General features: G+C 34.1%; 1 protein-coding gene across 4 annotated transcripts in view; it reads right to left on the bottom strand.

Annotated features, from left to right (window-relative positions):
- Positions 1-25,371, bottom strand: part of LOC150105417 (sugar transporter SWEET1-like) — a 161,261-nt gene that overhangs the window by 2,425 nt on the left and 133,465 nt on the right. For 2 of the 4 annotated variants that reach the window (XM_090394792.1, XM_090394791.1), the window contains exon 7: positions 6,785-6,952. The exons of 1 other annotated variant lie outside the window; for it this stretch is intronic. In XM_090394792.1, the coding sequence (XP_090250918.1) occupies positions 6,932-6,952 (21 nt within the window). In that variant the 3' untranslated portion in view covers positions 6,785-6,931. Of the gene's footprint in view, positions 1-6,784; positions 6,953-24,951; positions 25,134-25,371 lie in introns of those variants that run through there. One more of the 4 variants, XM_090394793.1, reaches the window with a different exon arrangement.

The following is a 25,371-nucleotide window of genomic DNA, read 5'->3' as shown; positions in this document are numbered from 1 at the left end:
ATTTATCTCCCTTTTTTTTTGTCCCCTTTACTCACTTCAATGCTCTCAAAAATAATGGAAAAGTCATAACCAACCACCTCAAAAAAATGGAGACTATTAGTGATCAGCAATGTGCATTCTGCTACTTATTTCACCATATATCTCTTATCTAACCTTACCCACTTTGGGCATAAGCCATGGAAAAGTTTGGAGAAATTAATGTTGCTCTTGATATTTCGAGGGTATTTGAATGAGTCTGGTAGTGCAGCCCCCAGTCTTTTGTAACAATCGATACTCTCAATACAGTAAAATGACTTCACATAATCACAAATCCTATGTATAGTTTTTGCTGATGAAGTATTCTCCATTCTTCAAGAAACCATGCAACACTCAATGAATCAAGATTTAAAATATTCTATAACTATTGGTTATAGAAAAACCTTAAAAACCAATCTCCTTACCATTTTTAAATGAGATGAAGATAAGATCTTACTTCATTCTTCCTCACTTTTGATAATATACCAATTATCAACCAATACCCATTTTCTTTTGAGTTAACTTTCATATCTATGTTTCATACCTATACTGGCACAAACACATCACCATAGTCTCTTCTGCTGCAAAAACTTCATAAAATAAAAATACATTTTTTTTTTGTTCTAATTACTGCTAAATCCACTGATACACATGCACCAACTATTCAACACCACACCTTCACAGTTCAATCTCAAACCCACAAAACAATTTCTCCTCTTCATTCATTCCTTCTGCTATCCTCTAGAATAGTCTCCTATAGTTTGGGTTTCCCAAGGAATATCATCCACAGCTCTTCAATCAAATGTGAACAAGATCCTTCTTGTCCATCCACAGCACCAACATACTATAGGCTGACTAACCTCTTGTGTATAAGATTATTATAAAATTTTTTTTTCCACATGAACTTGTTAATTTTGAATATTTTGCTGGCCAAAACTCTTCAGCTTTTATTCTTAGCATAAATAAAATTCTGGATTTTGTGATGCGGTTTGAAGAATAAAATTTACAAGCAGATTGAAGGTCTGATCATAGAGAACTTCTTACAATAACCTTGGCTAACTGCACTTTGAAAAATTTAAATTTCTTGTTCTCCTCCACTCAATCTCAGCCTTCTTTTTGGGTTTACTGCGTGGACAGCATTTTTGCAATTTAGGTGTACCCAAAAAGTGCAAAGATGCCTTTCTTACAACAAATCAAGAACTAATTCTCAGATGAAAATGATTATGGAAAAGGCTAGTAGTTTGCCCTTCTAAAACATCATGAAATGTTTTAGAAATGGTGTTTGATGGAGTGACGAATCTAGGTTCCTGATTTGTCTAGCAGGGAGAAGGAAAGGGTATGTTAACAAAAAACAAAACTATGAGCCCATAGTGAATGGTCATAACTAGGGTTACCAAACATCCTACTTTAAGAGAAGATGTCCTACAATTTGATCTGTGGTCCTTCGTTCTCCCATCTTTGAACAAAAACAGTAAATGTCTTACTTTTACAGTTTTGAATTTTAACCTTCAGTTTTGTATGAAGAGGAACACAGTGTCTGTTCAATGAAATGCCAATAATGAAATGAATGTGGTGGGCATACGCAAGTCACCTTCCAATGGAATGGCTGAATTTTTGCTTGGCATTAATGTGCATGTCGCATTTCAAAAATAAAGCAATTTCATTATAGCGCTTATGTAGGACAGACACATTAGCTTCATTTTTAAGTGAAGTAAAATGTGCAGTAGTCTTTTTATTTTTGCATATGTTTGTGAATGACTAAATTAATAATTTCAACATGGTTTAGTGTTGCATGTAAAATGTTCATTTCAGGTTTGTATTTGATTGAATTGAAACACAAAAAAAGGTTGTATTCAGCTAAAAGTGTTCTACCAGGTATTAAAATTGGAATTATTATTATTTAGTTACTCATAAAAATTTAATTAACCTAAAATAGTTATTTTTGTAGAATCAGAATGAGTAAAAAAAATGTAGATTTAATGAAAATCTTCAAAACACCTTCAAAATGTTTAAAGCTATGAAAAAGGACGATAAAGCATTTTGTCCAACTTGCAATCAAACTGTAAATATTGCTTATAAAGGCAAGACAGCTTTAGAGCAACATCTGAAAACTGACTGCCATAAGAGAATTACCTTAACGTCTAATTTGGAATTGTGTGGTACAATAAATTTATACCACACAATTTCAAATTAGATGATAAGGTTGCAGCTGCTGAAGTAATGTTAGCTTACCACACAGCCATGCATCATTCAAACTTTAAATCTGTAGATTGTACAAATAAATTGAACTCAAAAATCTTCAATGAATCACAGCTGTGCAAATTTCCTTAGCAAGGACAAAGACAGAAGTTTTAAATCAGGGGTGTCTAATTTGTGGCCCACATGTCGCCCTACTCTTAGTAATGCAGCCCATAAGATCCTAAAATTTTAACATTATTATGTAATTTTTAGCAATATTTTTCATGACTCTATTGTGCAGTGCTCAAGCGTGGACTGTGTGGGTGACAACAAACCCTGTGTAAGGAGTACAGTGCATTGCTAACTTCTCCTCCTCCTGTGCCTGTCACACACACAGTCAATCAAATCGAAACCTGCACGTATCCGATGTTACATGTGCTTGTGCAACTTGCCTACTAAGATGCAGCAATTACCTATAAAATATTTTCACCAATTTACATGTGCATGTTCCTATGAAGACAGGCATTTTTGTCATTAAACAGATTTATTACTAAACTCGAGCTTCTTGTGTTATTTTGTAAAATAATTTAATAAGTTAAATTTTTTTAGCAGCTGTGATATAGGAAGTACACAAATTTATAAATAGTTTTTTGCTCATGATATTGTTATAATCACATTTACAACATTGCTAATACTATAAAAATAAATGGGTATTTAATTATTAATTTTTTTTTTTTTACACCAGCATTCAATGTCATCTCAAAAGAAAACAGAATCAAAAAAAAAAAAAAAAAAGAAAGAAAGAAAAATCATGAATGAAGGAAGAGTGTTCAATAAAAAATGGACAAATGACTACTTTTTTGTCGAGAAAAATAACAAGGCACTATGCTTGATTTGTTTGGAAATCATGTCAGTTTGTCAAAGATTATAATTTGAAAAGACATTATAAGCAAAGTGCCAAATTTGACGTATATCAAGGAATGTTTCGTAAAGACAAAATAGAGGAACTGAAAGAAAGTCTGTCATTTCATCAAAGTTTTTTCAAGGAAGTTACAACTCAAACAGACTATTATGAAGGCTAGTTATGTGGTAGCAAGTCTGATTGCAAAAAAAATCAAAACCATTTACTGATGGCGAGTTTATTAAACAATGTATGGAAAGTGTCGCAGACATAATTTGTCCTGATAAAAAAAAAACGGATTTTTCTAAAATCAGTTTGTATCACCAAACTCTAGGTGAATTGAAGAAACAGGGAAATCTATCGAAAGAAATTTGAAGAGTAAAGCTGCCAATTTCAATTTTATGACTTGGCAATAGATGAAAGTACTGATGTTACAGATATGGCTCAACTTGTCATTTTTATTAGAGGTGTTGATAACATGAAGAAATGGCTTCTTTGGTGCCATTAAAAGACACAACTAAATCTCTTGATTTGTATGAAGTAGTAAAAATTACGTTGAAACGATTTTTATTAACCTTTGCCAACATATTTGGTATAGCTACTGATGGCACCCCAGCGATTGTTGGTAAAAAAGGACTGGACTTATAAAGACACTGATGCATTGGTTTCACGTAAACAAGACCAAATATCTCATTAATTTTGTGTGTATGCTGCCCTCTTTTTTTTTTTTTTTTTTAATGTTATAATAAAAAATTAAAAAAAAATAAAGGAAGTTTTGTTACTTATATACATTAATTATATTATACATTTTATATGCAGCCCAAGATAATTCCTCTTTACTCAATATGGCCCAGGCAAGCCAAAAGATTGGACACTCATGTTTTAAATAAAGACGTTTTGGAACCCTACTCATTAGAAAAGACTTTAGAAGACTTAAGAAACATTTCATTCTGCAACAGATGGTAGCAACAAACAATAAAGGCATGAAATTATTTCTGGTTATAATTCATTATTTTAACTGCAAAAATTTTGGGATTGAACAAACCTGTCGAGATGACATTAGTGTCAAACAAAAAGGCAGTTACCAATAAGGAATTATTAACAAATATACTGAGAAAAATTAATTGTACACAAACGTGTGTTGCTTTCGGTGGCAATAGCTATAACAAATTTTGGATTCTGTGAACACGTTGGGGAAAAATAATGTATTTGCATTACTATAAGAAAATATTAAACATTTAGAAGGTAGCAGATGTACAGCATATATTGTAAATAATTGTATCCAACATGCTGTAGATGCTTTGCCAACTGATATAGAGAGCATTGTTGTACAGATTTATAGTCATTTTTCCATTTACAGTGTCCAGGTTGAAAAGTTGACAGAATTTTGTTCTTTTGTCAAAGTCAATTATAAACAAATTCTTAGTCACTCCAAGAGTCATTAGTTATCCTTATATCAAGTAATCTCAAGAGTATTACAAATGTATGAGCTATTAAAATATTATTTTTTAAGCAATGAGTAAACCTCTGGCCATGCTTAAATCATTCTTTGAAAACCCATCAAATGAAGCATACCTAATGTTTGTACATTCATTAGCCTGCAGTTTTCACCAGAGCTTTTTAAATATGGAAAAAGAGTATAATTGTGTTATAGAAACAATGTCTATTTGGGAGAAGTTTCTGATATTTTACAAGTTAGATTAGAAACAAAGTTTTCCCACTGACAGTGAATAATATTCTCAATAAATATTCTGAACTGGAGAGAGAGAGAGAGAGAGAGACTGGCAAATTTTTTTAAAAAAAGAAAGAAATTGTTTGATTATATATCAACCTGGAATGGACTACCTAAACTTGTGACTGTTCAGTTTTTACCATTCAAAGTTTTTAATTGGATGTCACTTTCAAAAAATCCCTCTTTGGGAGGATATAATGAAAGCTATTGAATATCTTATTGAAAGGAAAATAACAATTGGTGATTCGAAGTGTGTGAATCAATATGGTAATTAAAAAAATGATCTGCAGCAGAATTCTAATTTCAATGAAAAATCAATATATGAGAAATGGTTCAGGTATTTTCAAGCAACAGATAATCTGGAACAACATTAAGAATTTCTTAAAATTTGTCAATATATGTTTGCAATTCCTGCTCCCAATACCACCACTGGGAGAGTATTTAGTTTAATGGAATTGCAATAGTCAGATGAATGAAACAGAATGTTGACCGAAAGTGCAAAAAAAGTTTGGTAAAGGTAAAATTCAACTTTTGCAGTAGACATAGTCTGCAATTTTATGAAGAAATCTTAAGTAATAAGCAACTGCTTAAGAGAGTTGGTACATCAGAAAAATATGATTTTATAAAAAAAATTTAAAGAGCAACTCTCATTAGTATGTTAACAATTCAGTTTGTTTTGTTATGTAAAGTTAGAATAAGAGTAAAATAATTAAACATACATACATTTTATATGTTAAAGGAAATATGTTATTAATATGTTTTAATAAAGTAATTAATATGATCAAAATTTTAGTTTAAGAAATTTTTATTATTATTTTTTTTAAATTGTGTCCTCCTTTGTTAACATTTAATAACTTAATCACAACAATGTGAGGCAATCATGATAGTGGTGGCTTAGGGCATGTTTTCATGAAACTTCTTAGGCTTCTTGGTATAAAGAAGATGAATGGCCCATATAAAAATTATTGCCAATCAAGTGTACCGATTCATAATCAATCATGTTAGAGGGTATGTGTTGTCCAGTAATATTTACAAGAACATGATAGTGACTTTACCTTAATGAAAAAGTTTCTGCAGTCATCATTCCATACCCAATCCTATTATGTTTAGTATGTGGTAGAAAAATGTTTGTGATAGGAACTGTAACCACTAGCAAATATAATGGGCAACAGGAATTCAAGATGACCGAGAGGGGATATTGGTGGAATGTTTCCAGAACTTTGTGAAGCTGATACATTGGTGTAACAAGACTGCTATCTCTGAAGGTGGGTATCTCTAATGAATGTGACATTCCAATGTATATCTTCTGGTCTGTAAAGTATATAGTCATTCAACTAATGTGATTTTAATGAACTGTTTTGATACTGACATTAAGAAATAATTATTGTTAAAATTTTTTTTTTCCCCTGCTGCTATTTTCTTTCACTATTATCCAGACTAAAACATTAGAATTTACCAAAACTTTTTGGAATGGGGATTGTAGAGGCCTGTTAACCTCTAACAAATTATCACTTAGTTAAAATATAAAGTAAGAGATAATTAAATTAAATAAAGGCATTCTAATCTTAAAATATACCAGCAAGAGGTTTTTTTCAAGATCTCATCTGGAGTGTAGTGACTTCAGAAGTAGCCCATGACAAACTCAGTGAAAGAATTAAGTTTGTTGAAGAGAGAAAGAGTTTGTTGAAGCGAGGCTTTACTTTGTTAAGAGTTTACTGTGTTAACAAAACAAAATAAGTGGGAACCTTTACAATCACGCAAGTCACTAATTTTGTAATATGGAGCATTAAACATGCTAACATTTATATTGCTAGCAAAAAAAAAAAAATCCTGAAAAGAAATGTTTCTTAACATAATCTCTCATAAATGAATATTAGTCCAACCCAAAAAAAGATAAATGTTGCAGAACATCTTAAATAAGTCACCTGATACAGGTTTATATAAATATTTTATTATTATTTTTTCTTTTATCATTCTCATAGTTAAAGCATCTCCATAACAACTAGATATGCATGCAAACAGGAGTTTCCATAGATGACTTGGCAGTTTCAACAAACAGTGAAATACTGACTGAGCAGCAATTTAAATCAAAGGTGATCCATGAACTAATGCATTTTGTAGATTTCCTAGTATAAAGAAAAATTAATTTAGCTTTATATCAATTTACATATTTCATATGGTAATATGCTGTATACCTATTTAATTTACAAGAATCATTTACTCCATGCAGATAATCTTTGTGATCATCTGCTCTCAATATATATATTCACACTTTTAAAAGGAAATATTTTCTTCTAAAATATGGTGAATACCTATGAACAAGTTAGTTCCTCTACACAAAGGAGGTTACTACAGAGAGGTAGAAAAATTATAGAAATCAGTATCTCAGGAATGGCAGTTAAGGTATTGGAATATCTTAACCACTACCCTTAACTACTGAGTTTTAAGTTCTCAACCAACTTCTGGCTTCAAAAGTTTGTTGAAGCAAGAATACAAGAATGGGTCAATAGAAATATGATACTCTATGGGAGTACAGAAAGTATTTTGTGAAAAGTAAGTCTTAGCTTAGTAATTTACTCACTTTCCATGATATAGAGACAACTGAGTTAGATACACAAAGCCACACCTCTGGAAAGGCATTTCACAACATTCAGTACAGAAATTTATTACAAAAATTTGAGCAGATCAAAAAAGGATATGAATCTAGTGACATGGAAAAGATAATGACTGACTGGCTGATATCAAAGTGTAGTATAGTCACCTCTATTATCCAACCTTCAAATAACCAAATTCTCAGTAAACCAACCATTGAATGGTTTAGTTTGTCAAATGATCTCTGTACAATGGACCATCTTTTAATTAACTGTACTTTGGCAAGGGAACACGATAGTGGTGTAAACATTTCACATAATTGCCTTACTTGTTATATTAATTTAATGGATCGATGAAAATGGGATATTGTATGGGGGACAACATGGTTTTGTGAAGGGTAGATCATGCCTCAGTAATTTGCTCACGTTTTATAACACAGTGACGGCTGAACTGGATAGGGGTAATGGGTTTACAGTAATACTACTAGACCTTGCCAAGGCTTTTGATAGGATACCACATAGAACCATAATCAGTAAACTGGAGCAGATGGGGATAGATATAGGGTTGGTGAGATGGATAGGAGGGTGGTTGAAGGAGAGATACCAGAGAGTGGTTTATTCAGGAGTGGAGTCTAAAAGATGGCTTGTGACTAGTGGAGTGCCACAGGGCTCTGTTCTTGGACCACTGCTTTTCAATTTGTTCATCAATGATATAGGAAAGGATTTGAGAGGAAGTGTTCACTTGTTTGCTGATGATGCAAAGTTGGGTAGAGCAATTATGAGTGCACAGGATGTCAAAATTTTACAGGATGATTTGGATAGTTTGGAGGACTGGGCTAGGAAAAATGGATGTCAATTTAATGTGCCAAAGTGTAAGGTTATGCACTTCGGGGTGAAAAGAATAGCAGCAGTATATCGCATTGGTGGAACCATACTCCAGGAGATTGATGAGGCCAGGGATTTGGGAGTGTTGGTGGATAGGGAATTGAAGTTTAGGGGGCACATTGCAAAAGTGACTAAAACAGCTCACCAAATCACTTGGCTTCTGAAAAATACTTTAATATGCAGAGACAAACAAGTTGTTGTTCCTCTGTATCAAGCCTTGATAAGACCCCCATCTGGACTACTGTGCCCAGTTATGGGCACCAGGGTTTCTTCGTGATGGGGAGGAAGTAGAGAGGATCCAGAGACGAGTGACCAAGATGATAGCAGGTCTGTGGAATGAACCTTATGAGAATAGGATGAAGATTTGTGGGTTGCAGAAATTGGTCAATAGGTGAAGGAGGGGTGATATGATTGAGACATTCAAATTACTGAAGGGTTTCTATAAGATTGAACCAGAAGATATTTTTGAAAATATGACTGGTGGTGGGAGGACTAGGGGCCATGAATGGAAGCTGGGCAAGAGCGTGGTTGACAAGGGTGTTAGAGCTAGTTTTTTACTTGGAGAGTAGTGAATGAGTGGAATAAGCTTCCAGAGTGTTGTGGGTGCTACGACCGTGAATGAGTTCAAAGCAAGGTATGATAGATACTGTGTGAATGTCAAATAGTTGTTCTTGACATGATGTTAGGGCCTCCCTCGATGAGTCTGTCGACTCCTTGGAGTTGCCCGGAACAACAATAATAATAATAATAATTTTTTAGTCTTATAAAGAGCCACCATAGCGCAACTGGAAGAATAGCGGAACATTGTGCCCTTCAATTGGAAAAGACTGGGTTCGATTCTCATTGTGACAAGGGGATCCTTATATGGGCTTTTTCAGTTGAAGGTGAGTTAGCCAATCTCATACAGTGGTAGCAAGGTTTTTTCTCCCAGAAACTTGGGTTTTTCGTCCCACGTACAGACAAATTGGCCTTCAGAAGACACGCAATTTACAGACAAAAAAATACTGTTGTTGGTGATGATGGGTGATAGATGGCATTGAGGGTAGTAGTGTCGTAGTCAGAGAATTAAGTAGTAGTGGAGAGGATGGGATGCTTTTAGCAAAGTAGAGTAGTGTGCCGTCCCATGATGAGTCCTTTGATTCCCTGGAGGTGTAATGGAATAATGATAGGTAATAGTAATAATAGCAATATACAGTCATTCACAAAGGTCAATATCTTCAAAATGTAACCATTTAAGAAATTATGACCGTTTGAGAAACCTCACGTTTAGTAACCTTATATTTTATTTATATTTATTTTATTTCAATCATCTGTTATTGTAAAATAATAGATGATTGAAATAAAGTGAATTCACAAGAAAAGCAAATAACTTCAAAAATCACGTCACAAAAATCTGCATATAGTACATGTATTTCTGTTTCATTATATGAACTCATTCTTATTTAAGCAATCAGGAAACGCTATTGTTTCCCACTGCTGAAAAGATAATCTTGTGTGTGTTAGTCAAGTTCTTTATAGTGTTTCAGTTAAAATGACTCCACAAATAGAAATTTCTCTGGGGATAAGAAATGTGATAATACAGTTGCAAAATGAAAATAAATCTTATAGCGAGATTTCAAACATTGTTGGAAAAAGCCGTTCAAGTATCCAAACTGTTATTAAAAATTACAAGTCAGCTGGAAATGTGTTCAACAAAGCTCGAAGTGGTTGCCCAAAAGTATTGAGTGATTGAGATGTTCGAGCTGTTCTAAAAGAAGTGAAGTCAAATCCGAAAATATCTGTTCCAAAATTAACAGAATATATTGAAACGATGACTAGAAAGACTGTGCATGCCAAGACTGTATGAAGAATTCTTCGATCTAAAGGATTTAATGATAAAGTTCGCAGAAGAAAGCCTCCAATAACCTCCACAAATCAGACAAAAAGACTTAACTTTTCAAAAAGTGTATATCGACAAAGTGTTTGATTTTTGGAAAACAATCCTATTTACCGACAGAAGCAAATATAATATTTTTGGATCTAACGGTCATGGAAAGATTTGGTGAGAGAAAAATAAGAAATGAAACCTGAAAATTTGTTCTGACAGTCAAGCATGGTGGAGGCAATGTAATGGTTTGAGGATCTATGGAAGCAGCTGAGGTTAGGAAATTAATTTACATCGAGGGTACAATGGACCACCTAAAATATACCAATTTACAGACATCTGTCAACAGCTTAAGACTTGGAAGACAATGGGTGATTCAGCGGGATAATGATCCTAAGTACACAGCCAAGACTGTCAAGGAGTGGCTGCTTTATATGGTACTTTAACAGCTCCATTCATCTCCCGAGTCACCGGACTGAAATCCAATTGAAAATCTATGGGATGAACTTGAGAGAAGAGTTCAAAAACACACTATCTCTAATCGGGGATCCTCGAAGGAAGCATTAATGCAGGCATGGTCTGAAATTACACCGGATACCACAAAATCTCATGACTCAAGGCTCATAAGATTACAGGAGGTGACTGATTCCAAAGGATGGCCTACACGATATTAATTTATTTTCCAGAGATATGAATCTTGAACATTTCTAATTTTCTTTTTTCATTTGTATGCAGACTTTTTTTGTGACATACATATTTTCGTTAAAAATATATTTCTTGTATATTAGCTTGATATTTTCTCCTTTTCTTTGATACACACATCTGTATATACTTCATCTTTTACTGTAATAAATGTATAATTTCTCAAATTGTTATAGTTTTTCTAATAATGCTGTTTTTAAGGTTGTACACTGATTTTTGTGATTGACTGTATATGCTCAGGGAAAATTTCAATAATGAAGAACATATTTTTGTTATTTATAAGATACTCTAAAATATATATATATATATATATATATATATATATATATATATATGTTTTTGCAGTTAGTAATGCAGTGGTATGCTTATTATTACTGGAACTGCCATGTGATTAAGCAGTAGTGTAATAAAGGAGACTTAAACATAGTTGTAAGCAGTAAACTTGCTTACTGTACATTGTAATCATTATGAATTTAACAGAAATGCTGTATGTATATTATTATGTTTGTTTATAGTGTTTGTATGCCATACAGTAATAATAGCCATTTTGCCACATGAGTTTTGCTTTTAATCTCTGTAATGGGCATGCACATTAGTTGTTTTTAGAACAGCTCGCTGGATGCAAGTAAGCAAAGATTAGGCAAGCAGGTAAGGAGAACCAGAAAGTTCTAATAAACTGCAGAGTTAAGCTCTCTAATCTGGAAAAGGTTTTTATATGCAACTTCAACTACTCTCCAAGGAGGAATTGAAGGACAATATAATGTATCAAGTGTTTGTAAGCAAGACACAAGTGATATATGTTCTAAAGAGTAAGATGAAATTTGCAGTAAAGTTTCTTTGATTGGAAGTGCATCAAGAACTGCTCAGTTAAATGTATTTTATTGCCAAAGTGATTATTCTTCATGCCCACTTCAAAAGAATGAAAGAAGGATGTGTTTAAGGTAACTTGTTGATAGATGATATATGCAAGTATATTGGTTAAGTGAGGACTTTTAACTTATTATATTCTAAGGAATTTGAGAGGTAAGGCAGAATGAATGAATGAATAAAAACAATAAAATAAATGCTGCAAAAGAAGTTCTCGTATGGCCAAGTGAAACTACAGAACTTTTAGCTGAATGCTATGTTCAGTTTTCTTTTGTAAAGTATTTGATGTTATCTTTCAAAATTATATTTAACTGTGAGTCAGAGAACAAAATAAATATATTTTACTAAGATTATACTGAGCAATTCTTAGAATGGCCATTTAATTGTTTGCATGTATTAAAAATTAGATATATATACAATAGTAGAAATTAATTTACTAATTTTGATTCTATAAAGAAAGGGAATGTTAGATCTCCTTAGACAGAACTACTTATTATAGAGAACTCTACCTGCTGTATATATTTATATTATTATTATACGGGCACCTCCATGGAGTCCAAAGATTCAATGCAGGAGACACAATCTACCATACCTCTCATTGAATCCATTAACAGACAAAGCACTCAAAACTGATCCTGGTAACCCATTCCACTCATTCACAACTCTCCAATTAAAAAATCTAGTCCTAACACCTCCTACTAAACCATACCTTTATTGAACTTTCAAGGATGATCACCTTGTTCTGATCCCTCTAGCCAAGTGCTGAAACATTTTCCCTGTGTTACATCCTGAATAAAGAACTTTAAAAAAGAAACAATTCATTCAGGATTTAACAAGTCAGAAAAATCAGCTGAGAGAAAAAACTTGTACTCGAGCAGAAGAAATAAAGTACTAACTCTAAATAGAAATAGAATTACCTCCTTTTAGTAGAATTGTAAGACCATGTAAAGAACTTTGTGTATAAATGTATTATATGAATGCATCATGTATACAATGAATGGGTAAATTAGATGTAAACAATAGTCCAAAGGTCATGGGCAGGCCTGAAGCATTGGCAATCTTGGAAAGCAATGCACATTCGTTTCCCAGAAGATGCTGCTAGAGATCTTGCGATGTGCCGAAGTTCCCCACGGACAAAGAAAGTAGCGAGCGGGAAAAGATCGCAGAAAGTAAGAGGGTGCTATCGCAGCTAGTAACAGGGTACTAAAAAGGGGGGAAGTGAAGGGAGAATAAACAGGGTTTGCATCCCTTTCTCAAGGCTTTTTTTCACCTATTTTGCTGGATGATGATTCGACTTCTCCCGTGGACCAGAAGTTCCTGATGGTGTTTCTTGGCGATAGAACGATATCAGACGGTGCGTCTTTCCCTTCGATGTCTGAATTTCTGCCGGTACTAAAGCGCGAGTTGTCGGCATATGCTGTCTTCGCTGAAAGTTCTGACGGAATAATATTGCGGACGTATCCTATGAACCGGCAGTAGAAACTAGGATGGCCCAAAACAGATCGAGAATAAATGAGGGAAAAACGTCAGGTGCAGAGCATAGCTTAATCTGATGACCATAGTGATCCACCACATGGATGCAGGCTTATGGAAGTATCAAGAAATAATTCAAACAAAGAAGGACAGTTCAGACTGACCTGGAGATCCTGCCCCAAGAAATGGTAAAGTACAGATTTTGTTGTATAATTACCCAGTCAGTAAAAGGGAAAGATCATTGTAGTGTAATAATCAAGTATGGACAGTATTTAAGAACTTTAAGTGATTATTTAGCAGTGGCTATGTCCATAAGACAAATTGTCTGAAATGATCACAGATGATTGTGACTAGTTTAATGTGCAAGACTAACATAGTAGGTAGAATATGATTAGAAATGTATATATTATGTGTGTTTAATCTCTAACTCAAAAGAAGGATTTATTGTTCATGCATTAGAGTATTAATCAGTTTGATACAGTTTAATTTAGCATGTCATTGAACTAATTGAAAGTGAGATTGGTCTAAGTGTATATGTCTTTAGATTCCAGTAAATATGTTTTTTCTTTTATACCTGAGTTTTGCTTCAAAACTACCACTCATTAATCTGAACCATAGCGGGGGGAATTGAAAGAAAGGTATAACATGTTGTTATAGAGGTTACGACTGCAAACCAGAATTTACTTAGCCACAGTAGAGAGTTTAATTTATGAGTTTAAGCACTAAATTTATTCACTTATGTGCACCAAAAGTCTGGAAAAGTCTCCCTGAATAAGCGTCCCCTCTATTCTGAGATACTGGCTGGCGCAGCTTTAAAAAATAAATTTGTCAATATCTGAAGAGGAGACGGCCCCAGAAGAAAATTAGAGGATTCATTTCTTTTAGCAAGGAATAATCTTTATCGGGCAGGGTAAGCACGTGAGTAAAATTAGGAATCGGCTAGAGATATAGAATTTGCTTTCCTTATAGAATGAACATGTAAGAAGTAATACAGATATTAGAGTCAGGGAAATTTTGTAAGTCTTGTATCTTGTATCTTGTAACTCCTATCAATTCTGAAATCCACATACCCTCAAATCTATCCTTATAGGGAACATTCCACAGGTCACTCACTTCTGAATCCTCTACACTGCTTCCTCATCCCCAGGGATTGACCACATTAATCCAGATGTGGGAATATTATTATTATTATTATTATGTGAAACCTCCAGCGAGTCCAAAGACTCATCGAGGGAGGGCACCTACTCTACAATTTTCAATCTCCACCACTCAATCCACCAAAACGAACCTCAACAACCTTCATCATCTACACCAATGCCATCTACCGCCGACCACCACTAGTACTTTCACAGACAATCACAAACATCCATGCCCACGATGGGATTTGAACCCACAGCCCCTTGACAGGAGAGTGGATATGCTAACCACTCGGCCATTTCCATAATTTTGGTTTATGATGGTATTCTTCTACGGACCTGTTTTCAAATGTTTCCATATAAAGATTTGCTAAAATTGGTGAAAGAGGACTGCCCATGGCTAGACCACAGTTTTGTTTGTGTATTGTATTTTTATATTTGAAGTATCCAGATGAGAGTGTTTGAGGAGTGCCATAACCTTCTTAGAGAATTTATTTTGAAGCACTGCAAGTAGATCATCAGTAGGAACATTGGTAAATAAACTGATTACATCAAAGCTTGCTAAAATGTCATATTCATTTAGGATAATATTTCTGATGCTTGAAACAAAATGCTCAGAGTTTTTAACAAAGGATGGTGACTGTCCTCTCAGGTCCTTTAGTAGTTTGGCAAGAAGATATGTCAGAGACTCTATCCCTTCTACTACTGGATGCAGCACTGTGTCTACTTTAGGAATTTTGGGTGTCCCATATAGATGTGGAGGAACAGGATGAATAGAACAGAGAGCTAGTCTGGTTTGTCTGTTAAATTCATAGGTTATTTTTAAAAGGTTATTGGTGCAATTTTGAAGCTCTCTAGTGGTGTCATGATCCGTAATGAGGTGTCAGTGTTAAGAAGCTGTCTAATTTTATAGTCATAATCATCTGGGTCAAGGATGACATAACATTTCCTTTGTCTGCAGGTAAGATCATTAAGTCAGAATTGTTTCTTAGCTTATTGAGAATAGCTCGTTCTAAAGGTGAAAGATTATCAATGGGAGGTTTTGCTGTATTTATGGCAAGTGCTGATTTCAATCTAGTCAGGTACTTTCTGGGTGTAGACTGCAAAGTTAAGGCCCTTGCTGAGAACAACTTGTTCCACTATAGACAAGACATGCTTGGATTTATTAACAACTGTCTTTTCAATGTAACATTGATTATAAGGTTTTATCTTTCATATTTTGTCTGACATTAAGATATCAAATTTTTTAAATCTGTTTAGTTTTATTCATCATCAAATTCCTGATATGAAAGTACTACATGAAAATCGTATCAAGGCCTTATAAAGAGGAATAACAACTTCCTTATCTCTATTTGTTAATGTGCTCTTCAACAGCCAAGTAATCTTATGAGCAACCTTAATAACATTAGCAATATGTCCTCTAAACTTTAACTCTCTGCATATCACCACCCCAAAATTTCTAGCTTCATCTATTTCCTGGAGTACAGTAAGATCAATATGATACACGGCTTGTAATCTATTTATCCCAAAACGCAAAACTTTACATTTCTCGACATTAAACTGACACACATTATCTTTTGCCCATACTGACAGCCTATTTAAATTATCTTGCAAGTTCTCCACATTAACTATTACTCTACCTAATTTCACATCATCAGCAAACAACTGAATATTTCCTTTCAGGTTATTTAATATATACCACTTTTCGATATCTGTCCAGCAGCCACCCTCTTAACCACTTAAAACCAGTGTATATCCATCCTAATTTTTTCTAATTTGTATAACAGAGTACCATATGGTATTCTGCCAAAAATGTCAAAAAATCCAGCAGGATCATTGCATAGCCATCTCCTTTATCCAACTAAGCTGTTACACTATTATAAAAAGTTAGTAAATTAGTGACCCTGCATAAAGCCATGTTGACCCTCATACAGTATCATATTTCTATCTACCCATTCTTGAATTCTCTTTTTTACCAATTTTTCTAGTACTTTTACCACCATGCCCAATATACTGATTGGTCTATAATTTGCTACTGTAGTCTTAGAACCTCCTTATGCAAGGGAACTTTTTTGCCCTTGGAATTCTACCAGAGCTGAAAATTAAATTAAAGAGCATAGTCAAAGGCATTGCAAGTTCCCTTGCACATTCTTGCAAAACCTAGCTGATATCCCATCTAGTCCCATAGCAGTATTTACACTGAGATTCTGCAATATTCTAAGAACTCCAATTCATCCACCTCTGTTCTCACATTAGTGTTTGTCACATAGGTTAAAGCAGTAACCTCACTAGGATGATATAGCTTGCAAAGTGGTTACTCAGTAACTCAACTATTTTATCCGTTTCTGTCTCCTCATGACCATCATCATTCATTTTGCCTTCCTTGCCATGCTGGTCACCTTTCTTGCTTGAACTTTGTACTGCTCATGAGTTTAGTGATCACCTTTCTCTTTATATACTCTCCACAGCATTTTCTCTGCAGCTTGTGCTGAATGATATTATTCATCCGTCTAACTCCTACCTAATTAACCCTCCTTATCCTAGGTATACAATTTAATACTGCTTCCTCTAGATGACCCTTAACTATATCCCATGCACTACTAACATCCTTACCCTGCAGCATTTTATGCCATGGCACATATTTAAGCTTCTTCCAAAGCTTGTCATAATCACCTGCCTTGTAGTTCCACATACACCTCTTCGTGATAGAATATTCCTCATGTTTTACAATCTTCCAAGTCAAGACTGCATGGTCACTTTTGCCAATCAGAGGCAATGTGGTCATCTTGGTTATGGATAGTTCTTCTGATCCTATGACCAAGTCCAATATGTTTACAGTAAATGGTTTATTTTGTTTTATATTTGAGTTTCATTCATCAGAATATACAACATGCTGGTTTTGAAGTCAATGCACATCATGCATATGAATCTGAAACATTCTAACCAACTAAAATAAAAACTATGTAAAAAGTGTATGCAATCATTGGTGAATAAAAGAAAATTCTTAAAAAACAGAGCAAAAAATAAATGAAAAATAGAAATGGATACATATAACAAACACAATGAATTTTGCAAGATGATTTGCTGTTCCATCAGCATGTGTATTCCTGCCATGCTAAAAGAATCACCTAATCAATGTTATTAATTCATTGGATAAGCTCTCCTTATAGTTATTTACTAAGCTACCAATACATACATATATACATACATATATATATATATATATATATATATATATATATATATATATACATATATATATATATATATTAGTAGCTTAGTATATATATATATACTTAGTGTGTGTGTGTGTGTGTGTGTGTGTATATATATATGACTACTACTATTAACTCGGGGTTGGGATATGTTCATTTTTAATATAAACTGACTATAAACCCATGAATTATAACAAATGGAGATTTATTTGAAAACGCAACATGTTTCGTCGAGATTGACTTCATCCGGCGTTAAGAACAGAGAAAGATATTAAAAGACACTGAAATAAACATTGAGACACTCTAAAGCTATACAATTATAAAGTTATGATATTCGACTGTAAATTACAGTTATTATGACCTTGAGCTATAGTCCGTGTTAAAGTTCTATTGTTGTACACTTGTGCATGTGTGGAACCACGCGATCTCCAGTATCTGATAGTAGAGTTGAAAGAGTCAGGCAAATTATAGCTGAGATTATTGTTCATATGAAGAGGGTCCAAGGTGATTTCTTTTGACTCCACAATGCAGCGTTCTACCTCATCATGGCAAATGTGTAGGTTTGAAGTTGTTGTCCAATTTACTTCATGTTGGTGGCTTTCGTTGTTCGTGTTTATTGAAAACAGTACATGGCCTGACAGGGCAGTTGCTCTGGTTCTCTTATAAGCAATGTCTCTCTGGTGCTCCTCGAGACGTATTAGAATAGATTTCTCCGTTTGGCCATAGTAAAGTTTTCTATGGCCAAACAATTCCGCACTCACATGTGAAATTAACTACCATACACCTGGAAATTGTAGAAGGTTGTGAGATTGTTTATAGTTGCTGAATCTTGATCTTATTTTTGGATAGTGTGCTGATATGGCAAGGAGATATAACCTTTGGAGTCATTCTGTGTCTCTACGTTGCTATGTTGACGGTGGGATAACTGTTTGTTGATACTTTTTAAAGAGTAGTCATTGCTTTTAAAGGTCCATTTAAGATGTTGTAGTTCTTTTTTTAGTTCTTCTTCATCTGACAGTACAGATCTTGCACGATTTGCAAGAGTTGATATAATACCCAACTTTTGCACTGGATGGTGATGTGAGGACGCATGCAAATATCTGTCCGTGTGTGTTGGCTTCCTAAATATAGAGACTTTTATTGATTCAGGCGTCTTGGTGAGTTTAACATCAAGGAAACAGAGGGAACTATCTTCTTCTATCTCCATGGTCAATTTTATATCCTGATGGAGGTTGTTTAAATGGTTGAAAAAACCTGTGAAGATTCTCAATACCATGCTCCCATATGAGGAATATATCGTCCACATATCTAAGCCAAATTCTTGGTTTTAAACTAAAAGAGGAGATTGCCTTTTGTTCAAAATCCTCGAAAAAAATATTGGCTAATATAGGAGAGAGAGAGAGAGAAAGGGGGCTTCCCATAGCTTATCCTTTGACCTGTTTATATAGTTTACCTTTGAAATCTTGTTCTTTAAAATATGGAGAACTTCTTGTGTTGGAATGTTGGTAAAGAGTGCTACCACGTCAAAGCTCACCAAGATGTCAGAAGATTTGAGTTTAAAGTCCTTGATTTTAGAGACAAAATCTGTTGAGTTTTTAATATAAGAAGAAGATTTTCCCGCATAAGCTTTTAACGATGACACGAGATATTTAGATAATCTGTAGGTGGGTGAGTCAATGCTGTCTACTATAGGTCTCACTGGATAGTTTTCTTTATGTACCTTAGGAAGACCTTAAAGCCTTGGAATCAGTGGGTGTAAAGAACGGATGGAAAGCCGTGTATTTCGTGAAATTTCTGTGGTCTTTTCTAGGAGATTATTGGTTCTATTGTGTATTTCTCTTGTTGGATCCCTCTCAATTTCCGAATAACTGTCTGATTCTAACAATGTTAAGATTTTTTCTCAGTAGTCTGTTTTATCTAGAACTACAGTTGCATTCCCTTTATCAGCTTTTAAGATGATGATATCCTTGTTAATCCGTAGATTTTTAATTGCAAATCTCTCACCAGGGGATATATTATCAGAAGGAGATTTTGCATTGTTGATTGCAAGAATTGCTTCTATGCGAAGTAAACTCGTGTCTGCGGTAGGAAGTAGCGAAGCTGCTTTCTCCATCTTAGTTAAAAGTAGTTCTTTAGGAATGAATTTTGGTGCCAACACAAAATTTAGACCTTTTTCGAAAATTTTCTCTTCATCGGGACTTAGCACGTAAGACGATTTGTTAATAACCAAATTTTTAAGTCTGTTATGACAATTATTTAGAGTAGAACTTTCTTGTCTTGACTTCAGTAAGTTGAACTTTCTGATTAGCTTGTGCTTGTTAAGTTTTGATATCGTAATGCGCGGTGTGTACTTAATTCTTTAATGTAATTCCAAGAATCAAAGTCTAAGCAGGCTGCTAATTGGTTTTCTAATGATGTTTTTTCTGTGAAAAGCAAAGATAAATTGCGTTTTGTATCGCAAATCCTCTCCGTTAAAAGATCTAGTTTAGCTTTAGTGTAAATTCGGTGCGCTCTTTCTGTAGTAATGATTTCTTTAAATTGTAGGAACTTTGGAATAATTGAGGAAAACTGACATCTTTTCAAGAAGATAAGTCTGTTGATATTCATTCCAATGCTGCTGAGTGTCTTCTGATATGCTTTCGTAAGTGCACAATTACCCTCGTCAGAAGGGAAATGATGACTACTATTAACTACCAAACAGCTTCATTTCAGCAACATAAATTACATAGAAATAGGGGATATTAAAGATCCAACATTATTTCAAAACTGGATGTATGGTAGAAACTATGAGTTCCATCATTTCACCAGAGAGCTTATGAGAATACAATCCTTGGTATTGGAGTTGCTTTAGCTTGCACTACTGTGCAAGCTAAAGCAACTGTATCTGTATACTATATCTATTGCCCTGTACACTGTATCTATTAAACATTATCTATATACTGTATGTACAAAAGTACCTGTATACTGTGACTACTGCCCAAGTGTAGAGATACTTGTTTAGTGAAGAGAAATGTGAAACCCTCAAATCATATGTTGAAGACAATTTACTAGTACCCCCCAAATCCTAGCTAGCTTTTTACTTGCTTCTTTCCTTTGTCCAGTCAGTTTTAGTATGCAATTATATTGTAATGTTTACAGCAACTATCCTTTGATTTCTTCTCCAGATTTCTAATGTATATCAACAGCAGCTGGTCTCACAAAGCTAACTGCTGTTTGGTAATGAATTCACAGTCAAGCTTGGCACATAATACATTTTACTTAATAACCAATTGCTACCACTGCACTGGTTATGTGTTCTTTTTTTACTGAATTTAAGTATAGTACTTACAAAAATGATTCACTCTTGATTTGTAGCCAAATTGATTTTTGAAAAATACTCCAATTTCTTAAAGAATCCCAATATTAAGTCACTTGTTTCAACTAATACTGTAATACTTTCAACTGTAAATTTCTTTTTTTGTCACTGTAAAGTTCTTCATAATATTCTTTAACTCTATGTATTATTATGTATAATTCTGAATATTCTATAGAATTTCTTGTGGTAGCATCATTTTAATTCTCTGCATTTTCTTAATAAATCTAGAGTTTCGTTTGAAAGTTTGTCACCTCTTATGTCGGAAATAAAACACTAATTATGACTTTTTTTTCTCAATGTCTTTGATATGGCATGGCTGTGAATTTTTCACAATCTGTTCTACACAGCAAATTTTATGGATACCCAACTCTCTCGCTAGTGCATCTTCACTTAACAATGAAAATGCATCTAACAGCACGGCAAAAACTGAAGCCATAACTTTAAGTAATATGTCAACAGCCAGCACTTTATAGTACTGAAGGCCAATAAAGGCAAGATTTGTTGTGATAGATAAAGAAGCAAATATGATGGAAGTGCATCAATTATTGGAGTTAAGAAACATTTATAAATCCCAGAAGAAGATTTGTGTAAAAAATATATAACAAAATCATACATTAATCAAAGATTTTTTTTTTATGACTGGTTAAAGGAAATCAAGGATTGGTTATATTCTAAGCATAACACATTTCTTGACTGCTTACAGAGCTTAAAAAAAGTGGGGGCTGAAAGTTACTGTGGTAGAGGGAATTTGATGAACAGGAAACCAGTCAGATACTTATCCAAGATGTTGGCATCATCAACTGCAACAACTTCATTTACATTAAAAAACTCAAGAAATTTAGAAAAAAACGATGGTCCAGATTTACAATATACTAAAATCATGATCAACTTGGATGTCTGAAGTCTTTTCACAAATATGCTTAAAGAAGAAACAGGTAATTTATTATGAGAATTATTCCCAACTAGTCAATTAATGGACATCTTTCTATAATTTAGTTTGTTTGGTGTTGTAATACCATTAAAATAAGTATGATAATGTCCACTACCTAAACTTGTCAATAAGATTAAACATTTAATCTATGTCCAAAACAGTTGGTACCCCATAATACTCAGCCTGAACCAACTGCACCAATCTGATCATGTATGTATGTTATCTATATCTTCCTTTGCACCTCCTGGTCCAATAGCAGCTACTGAATATAATTTGAATATAACTGTTGGCTTTGTCTCACACCAGATAACCTAAAATGCACTGCCTTCCATATCTTTGTCCTCCTGCTGACCAACTACGCTTCTTGGCTGCAATTAGAAGCAGTACCCTTCTCCACCACCCCTATCTTTCTATTCTTGAAACTATTATACCTCTCACATACTTTTCCTGTAACTGTATCACCCTCTGTTGATCAAGTCTCACTAATGCCTATAACGTTTTGCCCTAGGTTGCATTAACCAATGTTAAAATTCCTTCCCCTTAGTCATGATGCTTCTGGCATTAATATAGATAAATGACTATTCCTTTATGCACACAATAACCTTTACATCTTGTATTAACTGTTCCAACCAAATTTATCATAAGAAAATACAGTCAGCATTTAAAAAAAATTTTTTTTTTATCATTCCCACAATCACTTGCCACAAAAGGCTGCAGAATCAATAGCACATTAGTACAGTATGTGTGGATGGCCTAAAGCAGCTCAGCCCATCCACAGCACTAATATGTACTTCAGGTTCCATCTTTTCATGGGTAGGACTGTCATAACAAAGAGAACACTTCTTTGAAAAGTGTTCGCATTTCTTTAATGCAATGAGAACTTGGACCAGGAAAAATCTAATAAAATGAACTACTATGGTTTCCTTCAAAATTTCATGCATGTGTGTGTGTATCATTCTCAGCTTACAGAAGTTGTTAACCCTATAGTACATGGAGTACCATGAGTGGGCTAAAATAATCTAGAAACTGGAGATGAAATAAAGAATTTTTTTCAGGTCGCTGGATGTTTTGTTAACTAAGTAGAACACCAACATAAAAATTTTTTTTTTTTAATTAAAAAAAACTCAAGTTTTGTGAATTAATTAACAAGCTTTAGTCATGATGGCAACTACCATATCTAACAGCACCTAGACTAAGTTTTTTTAGTACACCTCTTTGCAATTTCTTATTATGCATAGAAATGCATGTTTCACTACTAAAAATGACAATGAAAATCAGCACTAAACATATAAACACGCTGGTAGGTATTTGAAACCAACCTACCATGAAAGTGAAGGCCAAACAATGGCCTTAACTTTCAGGGGTTGATTAGTGTTAAAGTAAGAGCATGTATTTTGAGTGAAAGACCCACAGGGCAAACTTCTCACAAAGCCAACAGAAAAATTTTGTTAGCACTAGGGTTCAAATACATCCCATATTTTTGTGGAATTTTTTGATCCAATACCAAAAATATAAACACTCTTGCCCAAAAAAACACTTAAAAACAAAACAAAACAAAACAACAACAAAAAAAAAAACAGATCTATATTCTCTTCATTTGTAGTCTCAGAACCAATTACATGTACCATCACTTAGACATCTAAACTTGATCTGCTATTTTTGACAGCACCTCAATTGCAGGCCTCAACCACTAATGTCTACCTTAACTTTCTAAACTATACTCTGCACAATTCCCTCTGTCACAAGGGTATTACTTTGAAGTTTGACATGCTAGAGAATGGCAAATTGTGAATCCTCTGTTTATGATCTGTGGGGTTCAAAATTTTCTTGCATGCATTTGGCTACATTGATTTGTTGTCTCTACTGCTTTATAAATTCTGATAACCATCCTGATATTTTCCACGGTTTGTCCCTGAAGCCTGATTATATATAGTCCAACTATCCAAAAAATGAAGTCATCTTCCTTGGGGCCTGCAACATTCACAGTTTCCATTCACTAATTCCATCAAATGAGTTGGAAGAGATAGAGATCAGCTCCCATTAACGATCTTGCACAAATTGTTCATCTGTACACAAGAATACCTGCTAATTTTCTACACTTTCAAAATACAATCTATTCTTAACCAGTTCTTTAAATAAATATTGTGGATATCAGCTCTCTCCTTGATAATCAGACAACCTATCCAGTCTCCTTTCCTGCAGAATACCCTTCTACTAGCTATTTTTGATATGTCCTTTGGCACTATAATCATGCAAATGGGATAACCTGTATGATTTCTAGGGCTAACTACTGTTTTCATTCTTTTGATCCAAACACCTGATTAAACCAAATAAATGGAAGAAGTTTTACTGGAATGAAGACCATCCTCAATTGCACTCCAAAGTCTAGATCATTATTCAAATCTTAGTTTAAGATGGAAATGCCAAGGTAGTCCAAGAAATGAATTTAGTATATTCCGAGTAGCTTGAAACCAAAATGCTAATATTCCATTCAGCTTACAGTGTGCAACCACTGCAAAAAGACTGGCCAAACTAAATCTGACTTTGAAAGGGTCAAATATGTTTTAAAAAAATATAAGAAAACTTATTAACCTCTACCAATGGTACCAAATTAAAATATATTTACTATCTTTCATTGGTGGAAGTAACAAAACAGAACGTTCTAAGTTCCTCACCAAGACTGGGTCAATTCCTGTTTCTGCTTCTCTCACATCCAGATGATACCACTCTAACATCACCCAAAGACAAGACGAACCTCCTGGCATCATATTCTTCTCAACCAACTCCTACAATAAGGATCTAGGCAAAGTACCCCCCCCCCCCCAACTTAAATGAGAACTGTTTACTATGTCTCTTCTAGTCTTTCATCAGAAAGACTAGAAGAGACATTTCATCGTTTACATTAAATTTCCAAGTTTGGATACCAACACATCTTCAAGTTCTGATGGTATCCCCCCCCATCCACACACACACACACACACACACACACACAAATACCTTGCAAGTCGAGTTTAAACTTGTGCTCTGAACTCATGTTGAATGAAAATAGCACAAGCATGAATTAAGTAACAATTTAATGATTCCAGTATTTCATCTATCACAGAGACTTCTTCAAGAGATACAATATAACACACACACACACAAGCATTGCAAAGTAAATCAAAACTAAGTAGAATAAATAAAGTCCTAGGAGAGGAAGGATGCCTTCAATAATAATTAATTATAGGTATCCTTTATGTTCTTCCAAGAAGACTTTAGCTGATCTAGTCCATCCTACAGTAAACCAACCTGCAAGAACAAAGAATGCAAGAACATGAAAACTAATGATAACCAAGATGTTTAGAGTAATTACTTTGAAAACTGCTAAGTCCCACAAGAAATGAAAGAAATACATACCAGGAACTAAGAAAGAATGGAGTGGAGTCCTTAGGAGAACAGATATTTGTAGCTATTTCAAACAGAGCTTGAAGTCAGTGCAGAGATTGTATTTTTTCACAAGTCCAGCTTTTTTTTAATTTTTTATTAC

The sequence above is a fragment of the Typopeltis vanoorti genome, chromosome 6 (genome assembly GCF_054136105.1).
Source record: "Typopeltis vanoorti isolate ZY-2024b chromosome 6, IOZ_Tvanoo_1.0, whole genome shotgun sequence".
NCBI lineage: Eukaryota > Metazoa > Arthropoda > Arachnida > Uropygi > Thelyphonidae > Typopeltis > Typopeltis vanoorti.
Note: the sequence above shows the minus strand (reverse complement) of the source record. Positions and strands in the feature narration are given on the sequence as shown.